Consider the following 17,724-nt stretch of genomic DNA (forward strand, 5'->3'; position numbering starts at 1 on the left):
TGTCCCTCCTAACCTTTCCCCTTCCTCTTATGTTGGCATGTTTTTTTGAGGCAGTTTATTTGCCTCAGTTAAGATTTTTATGGGCTACAGTTACCTTTTTCACTGACTAACTAGGTCTTACATTATAAACTTATTAATCCTGCATCAGAATCCAGCAGCAGAACTACAATCTTTTCCCTTCTCCCCACCCCACCCCATCCTGCACCCCATCTACAGTGGCAAGTGGGCAGATCAGTGTGTGTCTGTAATGTGGTTTCCTTATTGTTCAAGTCCTCTCTTTTATTTCCCAACTTCTCTAACATACAAATTCTGAAGAATAACCCATTTTAAGACCTCCTGTGTATCCCAAGTGGATTTATTCCAGTAAGGGGTGCTTGCATTATGAACAGTAGGTAGGTTTCTTTTTCTAAGGCTCTGGTCTGCTGCTGTTCACTCGGCTTCTTTATACCATACCTCACATTGCACACTGGAAATGCACTCGCTCTTGTCAATGCCCTTTTCCTGGAGTTGCTCAGGAAGGTGGTCCAGTACGGTTGTCTTCTACACTCTGCAGGCAATAGGCAGGAGTCTCGTTAAAAGAAGGTAGATTAAAAGAATGTAGATTCCAGCAGGGCAGGCTGGTGGGCAGAATTGGCGGCTTAGTAGGCGTTCTATGTAAATTTTGGTATAAATCACATTTTCCTGAGTTCTACCTTGCAGAATTTGTGCTTGTTATTTAAAGTTTATTTCTTTGATAAGTCCTACAAACATGGAGTCCAGCAGTTCCTGTATTCCTGCCCTGACGGACAAATAGAACGTGTGGTAGATGCAGAATTATTTTCCATCAGTGTATAAGTCTAGTTGGTACAGGTCATGGGAAGAGACCACATGAGGCTCACTGCTCATGTGGAGTGGCCAGGTGGATTTCAGATTGGACTGGATTGCAAGGTGTGAGCTGTTGCTAAAATGGATGGAAAAGAACACATTTTTAGGCAGTTTGGTTGTGGTTCATTAGTTATCGTGTGTCCCAGTGCTAATCATTTCCTTTCTCTGGTCTTAGTGTTTTAGAAAATTAGATTAAGCTAGATAATCTGATTATACCCAGTTTCAAGCTTCTGTGAGCCTGTATACCCAGCCTTTCTGTTTCTGGAAGTTTGTAGGTAATTTGAACCTTAAAACTAAAGAAAGGCCAGTGGAACTCAAAATTTTGGTCTGGTGATGGCTCTGCTGCTTTTTCTGAGTGTGACAGCAGTCTCACACTGCAGCTTGAGAATTTCATTAGGAGAGAAAAGTAGGGAGGGCCTTCATTCCTGCCAGTTAGGTCCTCTGGGGCAGGTGGACCAGCAACATTTTTCTTGGTTGTCCCATGAACCGACAAGTTTGATGATGATACCACAAAAGGATCCATTTATGAGTACTGAGAATAGGATCAGTTAACACATTATTGGGCACTTATTGTATTAGTGTCAGGCAGGGCATACTTTCCATCGTTGGCCTCATTTAATCCTCAAAATAACCCTGTAAAGTTGGCACTATGGTTATTATCCCCACCTTACAATTGGGGGAAATCCAGGGGAAAAGAAGCAAAGTGACTTGCTCAGTTTCATTAATAGTAAGGGTAAGCAGATAATATTCAATCATAAGCTGTCTGCATGACTCCAGAGGCAGAGCTCCTCCTTTAACTAGTGCCTGTCCCTTACTTTTGGGAGATGTGAAGGGCCACTGGCAGCACCCTTCTGTCAGGGTCTTGAGCTTGCTGGGGAAGGGACTCTGACCTTGCTCCAATACTCTGTTTATTTTGAGGTAGGCAGTTGGAGGCTTTGTGTAAACACATCAGAGTCCTAGGGCACAGAACTCCCACCAGTACAGTCCTATTTTGCTTGAAGGCTACGTGTTCTTCCTCAGTTTGCTTCTTTTCCCCCTATCAAATTCAGTCCTCAAGCTAGGTTCTTTTTGAAGAGTTGGACACAAGTTGTATTTGTTCAACTTTGGATAAGTCTTTTGGGGATATTGATGTAGTTTGACTTTCAAACTTTTTTGACTGCCACAGAATATAGTCACAGGAGAAACCCTGTGACTGTTTACCATATTTTCCCCCTTTTCACTTTTTGTGTGACATTCACATTTTAAGCTTTATACTATTGCCAAATACAGTGGCAACCAGACTTCTAAGTATCATATGGATCTAAACCAAATTATTGCTTAACATTTTAGTTTTAAACACAATTTGAGTAGCCTATGGTCCTATGTATTAATCAAGACTGTGTAGTTTTATAGTAAGGATTTTTAAGTAAGGATTTACATATTTTGTTCAGTTTGTGACCTGTGAGGCTGTCTTTGGGGCTGCTAATTTAAATTTGGGAAATCTGTGTTATACAGAAGGAGAAGCAGGGGTTAAAGAAAAACTTGTCTACTGTATCCATGTCTCTTGATGAGGCAGAGAAGGAAAGGAACAGTGGTGGTGGGCATAGTTTGTCTTTTTAATCTGAAGGGAAAGGAGTATTCCATCCGTGGTGTTCTGCCCATTGGGACCCTGTGGAGAATTTCCTGATTGGCTTTCAGGACTTGATCTAGCATCTGAGCTGCTCCAGCATGCCAAGGTAGGCAACAGGAGTGTGAGCATGGCTTTGGTTTGTTGGAGTGATCCTGCCACCCAGACATTTTGGTGCTCTATTCTCCTCTTCGAAGCCCGAAAATGGGATTGAAATCTGGTTTTTGTTTGTTTGTTTGTTTGTTTGTTTGTTTGGACTTTGGGAAGGGAAGAGGGCAGTGTAGTTCCTAAACATGAAGGAGTGCTCAACTGTCACTGAATGGATCCAGGTGGATCCGGGAGAACAGATCTGTTCTTAGATTTTTGAAGGGCAGCGTTAGAATCTCCAAGGCAGGGGAGGGGATGCCATAGAAAACAAAGGACAAGTTACTCCCTATTGGCAAAGTGGGATTCCCTATCAACAATGATAAACTGGCTAGCTGTGGGAAGGGAAGCCCTGATTTTTAGGATTTGCCCCATCTCTGTGGCTTAAACCTTTACCAAATTCACTTACAAAATTATGTCATATGTACCACTCATCTCTTGCAAACCATACAGGCCTGCTCCAGCACACTGCTACAAGCCTCCCTCAAGGTGTTTTGAATTGCTGTCCTGTGCTTAGGTCTGTGCTGTGTGAAATAGGAGATCCTGAAGCAGTGTTTGTTCTACAGATGTTTGTTATTTTATGGACAGTCAAGGAGCTGGAAACATTGACAGTTATGGTGTAGATTGAGTATAGTAGTCCAGGGTGAGAAGTTGTTGAGTGATCGAAATATTGTGAAAAAGAGAACATATAAGAGGTAGACTTGAAGGATAAATAATAGCTAATAGTTATTGGTAATAATAGTTGCAGGATGTGATAAGCACCTTGCATACATTATATACAGCTTTAGAAAAAGATTATACCCCCCCCCCACTTTACTCTCGAAGAACCTGAGCCTTAGAGAGTATTTTGCCCAAATTACATAGGTAGGACATCGTTCTGGTGGGTGCATTAGTAGTACCTCATTGTGGCCAGGGAGAGGAGTAAGGCCAGTATTTGGAGCCTGGTCTCTTGACTGCAGAACCCATACTCTTGCCCACTACATCATGTTGCTGTTGGATACAAGAAGGAAAGTTCTTCAGAAGAGAAGGATATGACTATGGTCCAAAGTTCTAGAGGAGAGGAGCACCGGGGTGGCTCAGTTGGTTAAGCATCCTACTTAGGCTCACGTCATGATCTCATGATCTGTGGGTTTGAGCCCTGCATCCGGCTCTGTGCTGACAGCTCAGAGCCTGGAGCCTGCTTCAGATTTTATGTCTCCCTCTCTGCACCTCCCCCGCTCGCACTCTGTCTCAAAAATAAATAAATGTTAAAAAAAAAAAGTTCTAGACGATGTAGAAGTCAGAATATTTGAGTTTGGTCCTCATTTTGTTGAACCTGATGTGTGTGGCCTTATCTAAATCACATTTTACCTCTCCGCCTTGAATTGAGGGACTTGGATTAGATGCTCACTCAGTTCTTTATTTCCGTCAATAGAGGAAAGCAGCCTACAGGGGAGAGCACAAGGGAAGGAGGCTTCAAGTGGTAGAAGACAAAGGAAGAAAAGATTGGTGCTATATATACTTAGTTGTTTCTGTTTGCAGTTCCTGACTAGCACAGAATGGAAGGCTTGGGGGTGCTGGGGGCACATAGAAATAAGCTAGTCTTGTGTTGAGTGTTCTAGAAAGCTCATTTCTTCTTGATGGTTTCAAGCAGTAGGCTAGGACTAGATTTGGGTCGTTTCTGAGGATCCCTGGATTATCACTCCTTTCCCAGTATTAATTCAACAGATATTTACAAAGTACCTGCTATGTGTGAGTCACTAGAATAGGAACAAGACAGATTTGGTTTCTTCCCATGTTGAATTTATAGTCTACTAGAGGTAATAGATAATAAGCAAGTAAATAAACAAGTTACACATTTTGATAGGTTTATGAGAAGCTGGGTATTGTTGGGTTGGAGTCAGGGAAGGTCTCTGACTTTGTTGAACTGAGAGTGGAAATGAGACCACTTAAGAAATGCAGGGACTCTTACAGACATCCAGGCAAGATATGCTGGCTCAGAATATTGGCAAATATTAGACCTCTTTTACAAAAATAAATGAGAAAGTTTTAGAGGCTTTTATTGACTCACTTAAATGTGATATTTAATATGGTTTTATAAAATTTCAGTCCTATAAAGGATGCTGAAAGTCCTATGGGATTAATTATAATGGCACCAGATGAAAAGTAAAGGAGTCTGGCTTAAGGACGTAGCTGTTCAAAGGATATGGAATAGAAGAGTGACGTGAACTAGGAGTTTTAATTATGTAAGATTTCCAAACAGGTAGGCTTGGAGCTAGATTTTAAAGGAGATCAACAGGATTTGGGAGAGAATAATACTCCCAAGCATTAGATAATGTAAAGGGAATATGATTCAAAGGATAGAAAACTGCACATTATAAGGATTTGCTTATAAAGAATTGCTAATTCCAACGAGAAGCCAAGGGGGCAGATTTGTGAAAAACAACTGTGGTAGCACAGGAAGCTCTGACTCTCAGAAATGGAATCCCATCCCATTTGCACATGTAGGTCCACAGAATTCTGATTGGGGTTTTAGTCTGGTCAGAGAAGAAACTAAGAAAAGATAGAACAGGACTAGCTGTGGGGAAGGGGTGCAAATGGTAATAGACTAGGAAAGAATGCTCTAATCTGCCAGAAATTGAGGCCTAGCACAAGAAGAAGCGCCTGTCCCACTGCCAAAGTGTCTTCCCCAAAGCCTCTTTGTCTCTGGGATCTTAGAGAAGCCCTGGAGGGAGGGAAAAGGCCGCAGCTCCAGTTGCCTGTAACTTCACCACCACAGATAATTACTGCTAATACTTTGTAGTTCTCAACAAAGTATCAGGGATAAACCCGTAGTTCTCCAATATAAGTCATCCACTTAAACTTTTCCTCAACATTTTATTGTGAAAACATTGAGTATACAGATATACAGTAAATATCCATATATCTACTATTTAAGTTCTACAATTTAAATGTTTCTATATTTGTTTTACCACATATCCATTCAACATACCATATACTTATTTATTTATTTATTGTGGATTTAAAAGAAATTGCAAGTATCAGCACACTTCATAAATATTTCAACATGTCTTGAGTTCTTCATTTCTTATAGGTTTTTTTGGGGGGGTGGTAACATTTACATACAGTGAGATGTATACATCTTAAGTGTATCATTAGATGGCAGTGAAAAATGCATTTGTGGTTCACATTCCTATCAAGATGAGGAACTTTTTCATTCCCTCTAGAGTTCTCTCTTCAGTTAATACCTGCCCCTCCCCTGGGGGACATGGGAAGAATAACCACTATTCTAATTTTTTCATTATAGATTAGTTTCGCTTGCCTTAAAACTTTGTAAGTGGAGTCTATGTATTTTATGCTTCAGATTCATCCATGTTACAGATATTAATAGTTTCTTTTTGTTATTGCGTAGTTTTCTCTTACATGTATAAATATTAAGGTTTATTCATTCTCATATTGATGGACACTTGGGCTGTTTCAAAATTTTGGCTATTATAAATAAAGCAGCTATGAACATTCTTGTATAAATCTTTTTGTGGACATAACGTTTTCTTTTGGATAAAAATCTGGGAGTGGAATTGCTGTTTGACTAGATGCGTATTTGGTTTTCTAATAAGGTGCCAAACTGTTTCCAAAGTGGTATATTTAATGCTTTCACTAGCGATGTATGAAATCTCCACATCCTTGACAACATTTGGTATTGTCAGTTTTTCTACTTTTAACTGTTGTGGTGGATATGTGCTAGTATCTCATTGTGGTTTTAATTTGCATTCCCCTGATGACTAGTGCTGTCGATCACTCTTCCTTTGTATATTTCCAATCCATATATTTTCTTTTACGAAATATCTGATCAAATTCTTTGCCCATTTTTAAATTGTCACTTAGTTTTAAGTTCCAGGGGTCCTGCATTTAAATTTTAAAGCTCAGTTGTACAAGATAAGAATAGAGAAGATTTACTGCTGGACAGTAGTTCAAATGGAAAAGGCCTGAAAGTTTGAGTTGAGCAAAAGCATGTTACCATTTATTCAACAAATGGTTATAAGTACCATGTACTAAGCCACTGATATTAGGGATACAGAAATAATACCCTGTCCTAGTTCCAAGGAGCCCATAGATATGAGGGTAGACAGACAAAACTCGAAATTTTGGTGGCAGTTTCAGTGTTAAATCACTAATATTTAATTTACTGAATACCCACCATAGGGTAGGTCCTGTTGTAGGTACTGGAGATAGGCAAACCAGATGTGGTTCCTACTCTAATACAGCTTACTTTCTTATTTTCTGTATATGGATGAAGACCATGCAAAAGCTTTGATACAGGGAATGAGATTGATGTGTGTATGTGTGTCAGAAGTGAAACCTGGTTGGAACATACTTATGTGGCTAGATGATTAGTTAGATAAGGGTCAGGTCTTGCAGGGAGGGCCTTGTAGACCATTGTAAGAACTTTGGACTTTGAGTGTTTTGTGATGCCAATCCAGAGTTTTGAGCAGAGAAGTGGTATGACCTAGTTTCTGTTTGGTTAATAAAACACTCTGTGTGTGTGTGTGTGTGTGTGTGTGTGTGTGTGTGTGTGTGTGTGTGTGTTTGCTTGCAGGAAGATGATGAGGAAGCCATGTAATCATCCAGAGGAGAGATGATAAATTTTACTTTGGGATTGTGGGTGAGGCTTCATAAAGCAATGATGTCATAGCAGAACTTTGGATGACAATACATTTTTTTAGGCAGAAACTGAGAGGTATCAGCTTGTGCGTGTGTTTGAGGAACCAGAAATAGCTTTGGATTACTACTTGGTTGGGTGGTAGAATGGTAGGAGGTAGAGCAGACTGGGAAGGGGTTTGAAGGTTGAATTTTTAGGGATGCAGGGGCACCATATTGTTACAACTATTGCATTCTGTGTAGATGTGCCCTCTGGAGTTGTGCCTTAAGGTGACCTTGCTAGGGATTTTGGCTCTGAATCTAAGGGCCGTGGGCAGCTATGCAAGGCTTCTAATTAAGGTGGAGACTCTGGAAGCTGACATCAAGGAAGACTAGCTGAGACAGTGCTTAAGGAGAAGCCAGAGAGGAGGCAAGAGAACTCTGGATTTAGGTAGAGGTTGTTGAACCGGAGGTAGAGGCTTTGGGCTTTGAATAGTGAAGAGGACTTGAGTAGTGGTTTGGGGAAAAAAAATAATGAAGCCCTTTAAAAATTACAAAATAAACTAAAATATGGAAACAATACAGAAGTGTATTACAGAAGTGTAAGGATCATGTAAAATCCTTACCTTCATCCCACTTCTCTGAGGTACACCTAAAAGTTGCATTTCTTTGGTGTGTTGTCCACTTTTCTGTGTGTGTGTGTGTGTGTGTGTGTGTGTGTGTGTGTATTTATTTTGTCAACATATTCAAATCTATTGTATATACACATACAATTGAAGTTTAACATGGAGTCCTACTTTTCTTACCATTTTTTCATATAATACCAATATAATATAGTTCTGCCTTATATTTTACCTGCTGCTGCTCAACATTCCATTGTTTTAATGTGTCGTAGTTTACTTAGTACATAATAGACCTTTAAGCTGTCTCAGGTGTTTTACTATTCTCAGCAATAGTGAAATGAACATCCTTCATTTGTTTCTGCTCTGCAGAGAACATGTAAAGTGAGAAGCATGGAGTCAGACTGTGACTTGGGGAAGTTGTGGTCCCACTCCTTTGGGAGAATGTGTTCTCTGTGTCTTCTCCTTGGGGAACTTTCAAAGGGAAGATCAGGTTGTTCAGAGTCTACAAGCCACATTCTAGGGGCAACATTCAAAAGAACTGGGGCTCTTTTTCCAGATATTAGCTGGGGGTTTCACTGCTTCCAGGTCAGACGGGTTCTCAGAGAGAGATGGAATAAGGCTTTCCTGTGGAAATTTAGACTGGGGAGATACAGGACAAATATGTAGAAATGAGGATTCAGCAGACTTGAGTTGGTTTGGGTGGGACTTTATGGAACAGGACTATCTAAATGGATTAAGAGAGGAGCGCCTGGGTGGCTCAGTCAGTTGAGCATATGAGTCTTGAGTTCAGCTCAGGTCATGATACCAGGGTCGTGGGATTGAGCCCCACACTGGGCTCTGCACTGAGCTTAGAGCCTACTTAAGATTTTCTGCCCCCCCCCCCCCCCGCCCCTGCCTCTTTCTCTAAAATGTTTTTTAAAAATAGATTAGGAGAGTGGTGGGTTTTCCATCATTGGATGCTTTCAAGTAGGGACTGAGATGATATGAATAGGCAGGCAGTTTGTGACGCAAGCTAAAGTGTAATAATTGTTCCAACATCGGTTGATAATAGCACTCCAGATGGAGAACACAGGGCACCAAGATGGGAACAGCACTATCTGTGAACTAGGTTGGGGGAAGAATTGACTGAGGGTCAGTTTAGGGGAGGCTAAGGCTGGAGGCATCCTGGGGTATAGTGCTGGTACAGATGGTCTGCAGGTGTATGGGTCAGCAAGGACACAGAGGTAGTAACAAGTCTGAGGGTAATTATTATGGGGACTGTAGGAGGAGGGGTTTCTTGGGAGTCATGGTGATCCATGCAAGAAGATAATGTTTCAGCTGAGGAAATGGATGGATTGGAGAAACTTGGTCCTTGATTGCCAGTCAGTTTGGAGGTGGCTGGGCTGGGAGCTGAGTCTGGAGATAGCCTTTTGGATTTCATTCAGCAAATATTTATTATCTAGGTGCTTGGGATACAGCAGTGAACAGAACAAACAAATATCCCTTCCCTCATGTTTATATTCCCTCAGTTTCCATTCTAGTCGGGAAAACATTATATATAGTATATTAGACACTGATAAATGCTAAAGAGAAAAAGCAGGAAAAGGGTATGCAATGTTAGTATTAGTAGAGATAAAATTTTAAGTACCTAGAAGAGGAGAGCCTTTTTCTTCATAATGGAGATGATGATTTTGAATGAAGACCTAGAGGGAGTGAGGAAACAAGTCATGTGGATAATATGAGGGAAGAAACAAGCTTATTTGAGGAATAGCAGGCAAGCAGACCTGTGTGAACAGAATGTAATGAGCAAGAGAGATGTTAGGAAATTAGGTTAGAGAGATCTAGATCTTTCAAGACCTTGTAGACCATGGTAGAGTTTGGATGTTTTCTAAATAATACGAAATCATTAGAGGGTTTGGGCAGAGGTGTGACATGACCTGACTTAACATTTTAACAGAATCACCCTGGTTGCCGTATTGGGAATAGTCTGTTAGCGTGAGGATGGAGGTGGAGGTGGGGATGGCATAGGATAAGGGAAACAAGTTAAAGAAGCTAATGGGATAAGCCTGGTGACAAATGATGGCTTGGACTGGGTAGTGGCAGTGAGAGTAGTGAGGAGTTGGACATGAGCAGCTGATTTTAGGCTAGAAGATTGAGTTGGGGGCGATCCTAACACCATCTCAAGATGCAGGGCCCCACAGTTCGTGAGAAATCATTGGAGGAAGAAACTTTTTGGGGAGTAATATCTGATCATGGTCATGTTTGAGACAATGTTGGGACTGGAACTTGGATTAGGATCTGATCTGGGGCCAGTAAGAGGGTCAGAGTGAGATTCATTGGTCTCTGAGAAGATCAGGGTTGGATTCTGGGTCTTAGGAGCATTATAGCGATTTTAGGGTGAGGACTAGTTTGGGGTCAAAGTTGTTGATGGAGGCCACTATACTTTTTCTGCATCTTCCCATCATACCAGGGTTGGTTGTACCCACCATGTCCTGTCCCATGGAGTTCACCTAAGGAATTAGAGGAGTATGGAGGCTCTAGGATCTTCTCTTCCTTGGGTGTCATGGACCTGGATACAGGCTCAGCCCTGCCTGGGTGAAGCCTGCTGGCCTTCCTAAGCTGGGACCTGTAGTCAGGGAAGGGTGGAAAGGGTCCTCAGTGCTTGACTTAGGTCCTTTCTTCCCAGATGGCCCACTGTGTGACCTTGGTTCAGCTGTCCATTTCCTGTGACCATCTCATTGACAAGGACATCGGCTCTAAGTCTGACCCACTCTGCGTCCTTTTACAGGATGTGGGAGGGGGCAACTGGGCTGAGGTGAGAAGGACTGTGGGTTTAAGGTTGTGGAGGGAGGCTAGAACTATTTTGGGGGTTGAAGAGTGTATGACTGTTACGCTAATTGGCCTCTGCCCACAGCTTGGCCGAACTGAGCGAGTACGGAACTGCTCGAGCCCCGAGTTCTCCAAGACTCTGCAGCTTGAGTACCACTTTGAAACAGTTCAGAAGCTCCGATTTGGCATCTATGACATAGACAACAAGACACCTGAGCTGGGGGATGATGACTTCCTAGGAGGGGCTGAGTGTTCCCTAGGACAGGTATGTAGGGCTAGGGATTAAAATCTTTCAGACACATGTTCAGTAAGAGCCCTAACAGACCACCCAGACTGTCTGGAACATGGAGGAGGTGGGAGTCAAGCAAGACCTAACCCTGTCTGAGATTTTGCTCTCCCACCTACCCCTGCTCTGCCCCAGATTGTGTCCAGCCAGATAATAACTCTGCCCTTGATGCTGAAGCCTGGAAAACCTGCTGGACGGGGGACCATCACGGTAAGGAAGAACTCTGGGGGAAGGAGGTTACGTCAAAGAGGAATTCATGAGGTGATACAGTCTCCTGCCTCCCTTTCCTAGGTATCAGCTCAGGAGATGAAGGATAGTCGCGTAGTGACCATGGAGGTGGAGGCCAGAAACCTAGATAAGAAGGTGTGTCTGGAAGGAGGAGGCCTTGGGGATTTAAGAATTAAGGGGACAGGGATGGTATGTTGGGGGGCAGGGGTGAGGACTGGTATAGTTGTCTCTCCCTTAGTCTTACACTGGGGTCTCTGTGGCATTGACAGGACTTCCTGGGAAAATCGGATCCATTCTTGGAGTTCTTCCGTCAGAGTGATGGGAAATGGCACCTGGTATACAGATCTGAGGTGTGAGACCCCTGGGGTTGGGTTGAGTGGGTTGTGAGAGAATCCCTGGGGCTTGTGATTATCAAGGTTTGGAACATAGGGAGAGCAAGACTGTACATGGATAGGGAAGGATGACAGCTCCCCATATGCCAGCCCAGAACTTATTAGAGGCCTTGCCCTCCACCTTCAGGTAATCAAGAACAACTTGAACCCTACATGGAAGCGCTTCTCTGTTCCCCTTCAGCATTTCTGTGGGGGAGACCCCAGCACACCCATCCAGGTGAGGAGTTTGCCTCCTGAATGGACCAACCAGGGGCAGAGAGCCTGGGGAGGGATTTATTCTCACTATATACACATACTCACCTCCCCCTCTTCCCCCTGCCTCAGGTGCGATGCTCAGACTATGACAGTGATGGTTCACATGATCTCATTGGTACCTTCTACACCAGCTTGGCCCAGCTGCAAGCAGTCCCGGTGAGTGCCAGCCCAGCTCAAGGGTGTTGAGGTGGGCCTAAAGGACTGCAGCCCCAGGGAGGGAGGGAGGGAGGGCAGAGCAGCTCTAGTTCTGTCTGATGCTCTGGGAGTTTCCTACCCTAGTTTTTCTTTCCTCACCAGGCCAATTTTGAATGCATCCACCCTGAGAAACAGCAGAAAAAGAAAAGCTACAAGAACTCTGGGACTGTCTGTGTCAAAATTTGCCAGGTGAGACACTAACCCATGTGACCCAGGCTCTGACCCCTGTGCTCCATGGCCCCAATTTCTTCACCTCAGCTGTGATCCTGGTTTCATCTACAGGTTGAGACACAGTATTCGTTCCTGGACTATGTGATGGGAGGCTGTCAAATCAACTTCACTGTAAGTTGCTTTATCAGGGGCAAGAGAACAGATCTGGAGCTCAAAGTGGCCTTCAGCTCCCCTCCTCCCTTCCTCCCAGGTTGGTATAGACTTCACAGGCTCCAATGGAGACCCTTCCTCCCCGGACTCCCTGCACTACCTGAGCCCAACAGGGGTCAACGAGTACCTGACAGCACTGTGGAGTGTGGGCAGCGTGATTCAGGACTATGATTCGTGAGTAACTTGTTCTCTTGCCCGCCCTCCTCCCTGCAGATGTTTCAGCCTCTAGGGTCACAGTCCCCTCTCTGCCTCTTCTCCAACTCACTGTCTTCCCACAGGGACAAGCTTTTCCCAGCATTTGGATTTGGGGCCCAGGTGCCCCCTGATTGGCAGGTGAGCACTCCTCCCCAACTCCTCTATTTTCAGTGTCAGGGTCCTGATTTGGGGGGATGACGTAGATTTGCTGTCTGGCACCCAGCTTTATGTGGAGATGCAGGGATGTATCCCTATAGGCATATGCACAACAAGTACTCAGGACTAAATAGTTCCTATACAATGCTTGGCATATACCATAATGTCCTGTTTCTTTACACAAATATGACCATGGAGAAAGAACCTCATTTTCATTCTTGCCTTCAGGTCTCCCATGAATTTGCCTTGAACTTCAATCCCAATAACCCCTACTGCACAGGTAAGTTCCTCCAACCTCCAACATAAGGCAGATCAGTCCACACCTAGAGGGCCAAGCCTGTGCAGACAAGGGAGTGTGGGGTAATAGGGGCAGGTATCTGATCCTGTTGTCCAGAGGAGTGGATTTTAGAGCTAGGTCTCTAAGAGACTCAAATCTAGGTCTCAAATCTTTATCTTGCGTCTTGCTAAAACCATGTGACTTGGGGCCAGTGTGCTTTGGCTTCATAAAAAGGATAAATACTATAAGATATTGAATATTTAAGGAGAAGATATATGTAAAGTTTGAAGAAGTAAGCCTCGGCAAATACCAAGTGCTCTCTATTATCATCTTTGCCTGGAAGCTCACTGGTACTTATCTGGGCATCAGTGGAAGCCTTCGTTCAGCTCTTTTTAGGGTACTTTTACCCAAACTCTTTTGTCTAGAGAGGTTCCAAACCTCGTGGCTCCCCCAACATGGACAACAAACTAAAGTGGTCTGTATATATAGACACACACATATTTTTTTTCCTGAAATGTTTGAGAATTTTAGTGAATAAGTCCTATCCCAAGTTTGCCTCCGAGACCCCACCAACTTTGCTCCTTTTATCCCTAAATAGTTAAGTGTGTGTTTCCTAAAGTCAAAGATATTCTCTTATGTAACTACAATACAATTCCCAAAATCAGCAAGTTAACATCAATACTATTATCCAGTCTAGAATTTATTCATGTTTTGCAAGTTGTCTTTTACAGCATAAAGAAAATCTCAGATCGTGTAATGCATTCACTTGTTTTGTCTTCCAGAATTCTTCATGTCTGTCATGATAATTGAAATTTTTTAAGATTATAGGCTAGGTAATTTGTAGAATGTCTCACAGTTTGGGTTTACCTGGTATTTCCTTATGATAGATCCAAATTATGTACTTGTGGTGGGCGTTCTTCTCAGTGCACCATGTCAGGAGGCCCATGATGTAGATTTATCCTACCAGTCATGTTAACTTTGATCACTTGGTTAAGGTAGAGTCTACTACCAGGTTTCTCCACTATTTGTAATTAATAAATATCTTTTGGGAAGATACTTTGAGGCTATATAAATATCCAGTTACTCATTAACTAGGATTCTCTGGTTTTAGCTCATATTGATCTTTGCGTGAATCAGTTATCTCTAAGATTGCCAAATGATTTTGTAATTCCTCCTACATTTATTAAGAGCTTCTTAGACTGAGTTATGGGGGGAGGAGGGAGGTTGGAAAAAAAAATTAAGAGCTTCTTCCTTCCCGGTAATTATTTAATATCTATAGATTCTTATTTTAGTAATTAGATTATAATTCATTATTAAGTGGGTTGTAATCTGATGCTCAACTGTCCTAGATTTGTTTATGAGACTCCTTAATTAGTGTTAACTCAAGTTGTGATTTAGGGCAAGTGCTCTTCTTCTCTTTGGTCTTAATTTTCCCATCTGTAGCATAAGGTTAAATACCTTGGGTTATAGGGGTGACCAAACGAAATGCACCCAGGTTCTCAAATCTCCTTGGCCAGGATGGGGTGATGTCAGGACTGACTCAACCCTGAAGAGGCTCAGTATTTTAGTGTGTTTTTTTTTTTTTGCCCTCCTTTTCTAGGCATCCAGGGCATTGTGGATGCCTATCGCCAAGCCCTGCCCCAAGTTCGCCTCTATGGCCCCACCAACTTTGCACCCATTATCAACCATGTGGCCAGGTTTGCAACCCAGGCTGCACATCAGAGGACTGCCTCGGTGAGGATCGTAAGAGGTAGAGGTAGTGGTGGGCAGTCTTGGCAAGGGCTCCCTTTAGGACTATGTAACAAGGGACTTCTTGTCAATGTGGGGATGTGTAGCTGGGGTGTTTGGAGGGTCTGCCTCAGTTTATGAATGGGCTTATCCCCAGCAATACTTTGTGCTGCTGCTGCTGACCGACGGTGCTGTGACAGATGTGGAGGCTACACGTGAGGCTGTGGTGCGTGCCTCGCACCTTCCCATGTCAGTGATCATCGTGGGTGTGGGTGGTGCTGACTTTGAGGCCATGGAGCAGCTGGATGCTGATGGTGGACCCCTGCATACGCGCTCCGGGGAGGCAGCTGCCCGTGATATAGTGCAGTTTGTGCCCTACCGTCGCTTCCAGAATGTGAGTGGGGGCAAGTTTGGGGGCAGATCAGATCTGGGAGCTTACCCCTCCACCTCTGTCTGAGTGGGGATACTTACCCTTTCATCTAAGTCTGGGCAAGTTTGGGTGTTGGGATTTGTATCCTTTCTTTGCTATGAAATGTAAACTATGGGATGCTTTTAGGGGGCCACCACTGACCTTGCCCTTCTTCTCCTGGCAGGCCCCTCGGGAGGCACTGGCACAGACTGTGCTCGCAGAGGTACCTATACAACTGGTCTCCTACTTCAAGGCCCAAGGTTGGGCCCCATTCAAGCCACTTCCACCCCCAGCCAAGGGCCCTGCACAGGCCGCTCAGACCTAGATTCCTTTAGGGGGTAGGCTGTGGCTAGTCCTCAGCCTTGTGTCCCCCAAGGACACAATTCAACCCTGCACACATTCCCCAGTGCTTGCACTTTGCATTTTATATTTTTATATTTGTTCCTGCTATTGTTGCTTTTGATCTCTCCTGCTTGCCCCTGGAGTCCTTTATTCAATAAAAATCAATGAAGATCACTGCTTTGGCACCACTCTGTGTTTTTAAGTGGAAATCTGCTGTTAACCATGTTTATTTCTCCTGAGCCTCAGTTTGTCCACCTTAGGAGTTGTTGAATGAAGGATACCTCTGACAGCATAGCCCCAATCAAAGAAATTGGATATTCCTGGCTAGATGTGTAGAGACACTGACTCTGTTTTTAAAAAACACAAGGATCAAGTGTAAGCCAAACATCCAGCCTGCACTGCCTTAGGACAGAGCTGAGCTGGGAACGAAGACAAGGTGGAAAGTGCGAGGGGAGGGAGGAGTTTTATGATGGTGCATGGATCATGCTAGACTTCCTGCAGGAGAGAGCAGTGGTGGTTCTAATCCTAAAGATAGGCCACAAGCCTGAAATTTTTAACAGCTATTTTTTTCTTACTAGAAAATTAATATGTGTATTCATTGTAAGAGAAAAAATACACACAAAATATTATCATCTAAACTCCAATGTGCCAATAAAGTATTTGGTACAGATTTTTTAGTCCATAATGCAGATTTATAATGTATACATGTTTTTTATTTTACAAAAATGGGATCATATTGTGTATACTATTTTAACATGCTTTAAAATATATGATAGTTACTACAAAATTATTTGAAATATAAAAATAGATAATGAGAGGTGAAGGTTTATGTGTTTCCTAAGTCTGACATTTTTTTTCTAAGTAGGATATTATACATACTCTTTGTACCTTGTTTTTGTTATATTGGGTGTCTTGCCCATTAGAACTTTTGGTGACCTTATTCTTTTTAATGCCTATGTATTCTGTGTATGAGCGTATTGTAGCTTATTTAGCCAGTCCATTATTGAGATTTGGGTCCCATCCGATTTTGTTCTGCTACAAAGTGCTGTAATGAATATCCTTGTACAGTTATCTGTGCAGCAATATTTCTGAAGGATTGGTTCCTGGAAGTAGAAATGCTAGATCAAAGGATAAGAATATTTAAAATTTTAATAGATATTGTAAAATGCTCTCCATAACAGGTTTTTTTAATTTTTTTAATTTTTTTTACCCCTTTTCTGTTAATCTGACAGGCAAAAAAAAATTTGTCATTTTTAGCTTGGATCTATTTAATTTTGAAGGCTAGATGTCATTCATGTGTTTATGGTTATATTTCTTCTGAATAGCCTGTTTATAGGTTTTTGCTGTTGTTCTAGCCCTTATTCTCATCCATGTTGAAAATACTTCCTCCCAAGTTATTGCCTTTTCATGCGTAGTATCTGTTAATCTGTAGAACTCTTTTGATATGGAAGTTAATTATGTATACCAGTCTAGCTTGCTTTTTAGGAAATTATCCATATATCTATCATTAATAACTTTCCATGACATTACACATTCCCTTAAATACTAACATTTCTGTTGGCTTCATATTATTTTTGTAGCATAATTTATCTTCTTACATACTGTTTGGTTTTGTCTTTATAAACAACAGTGTGATAAATATCCTTAAAAGTATTATCTTCAATTACATTGATGTATCCTTTGGCTCCATTCTTAGAAATGGAATTATGGTGATTAAAGCATATAAAAATTTTTAAGGGGCGCCTGGGTGGCTTGGTCGGTTAAGCGTCGGACTTCGGCTCAGGTCATGATCTCACGGTCCGTGAGTTCAAGCCCCACGTCGGGCTCTGTGCTGACAGCTCAGAGCCTGGAGCCTGTTTCAGATTCTGGGTCTCCCTCTCTCTCTGCCCCTCCCCTGTTCATGCTCTGTCTCTCTCTGTCTCAAAAATAAATAAACGTTAAAAAAAAAATTTTAAGGCTTTTGGTTCCTATTGTCAAAATGTGCTCCAGAAAAGCTGTATTAGTCCATATTTCTAACCTTAGGCTTTGAGAGCACTCAGACTAATTTAAATTACAAAAGTAACAAATACCCTGAGGGGCGCTGACTCTTGATTTCGGCTCAGGTGGTGATCTCACGGTTCATGAGTTCACCCCATGTGGGGCTTCAGGCTGACCATGTGGAGCCTGCCTGGAATTCTCTCTCTCTCCCTTTCTCTCCCCCGCCTCTCTCTCTCTCTCC

At 42.6% G+C, this 17,724-nt stretch overlaps 1 protein-coding gene across 6 annotated transcripts in view; it reads left to right on the forward strand.

Moving 5' to 3' along the window:
• Positions 1-15,680, forward strand: part of CPNE1 (copine 1) — a 34,970-nt gene extending 19,290 nt beyond the window's left edge. For all 6 annotated transcript variants that reach the window (XM_045053702.1, XM_003983572.5, XM_006929810.5 and 3 more), the window contains 15 exons: positions 10,520-10,648; positions 10,748-10,927; positions 11,084-11,158; positions 11,240-11,311; positions 11,446-11,526; positions 11,696-11,785; positions 11,893-11,979; positions 12,121-12,207; positions 12,301-12,360; positions 12,440-12,573; positions 12,678-12,732; positions 12,979-13,030; positions 14,628-14,761; positions 14,913-15,149; positions 15,349-15,680. In XM_045053702.1, coding sequence (XP_044909637.1) covers positions 10,520-10,648; positions 10,748-10,927; positions 11,084-11,158; positions 11,240-11,311; positions 11,446-11,526; positions 11,696-11,785; positions 11,893-11,979; positions 12,121-12,207; positions 12,301-12,360; positions 12,440-12,573; positions 12,678-12,732; positions 12,979-13,030; positions 14,628-14,761; positions 14,913-15,149; positions 15,349-15,489 — 1,614 coding nt within the window. In that variant the 3' untranslated portion in view covers positions 15,490-15,680. The remainder of the gene's footprint in view (positions 1-10,519; positions 10,649-10,747; positions 10,928-11,083; positions 11,159-11,239; positions 11,312-11,445; positions 11,527-11,695; positions 11,786-11,892; positions 11,980-12,120; positions 12,208-12,300; positions 12,361-12,439; positions 12,574-12,677; positions 12,733-12,978; positions 13,031-14,627; positions 14,762-14,912; positions 15,150-15,348) is intronic.
• Positions 15,681-17,724: the final 2,044 nt, after the last annotated feature.

The sequence above is a fragment of the Felis catus genome, chromosome A3 (genome assembly GCF_018350175.1).
Source record: "Felis catus isolate Fca126 chromosome A3, F.catus_Fca126_mat1.0, whole genome shotgun sequence".
NCBI lineage: Eukaryota > Metazoa > Chordata > Mammalia > Carnivora > Felidae > Felis > Felis catus.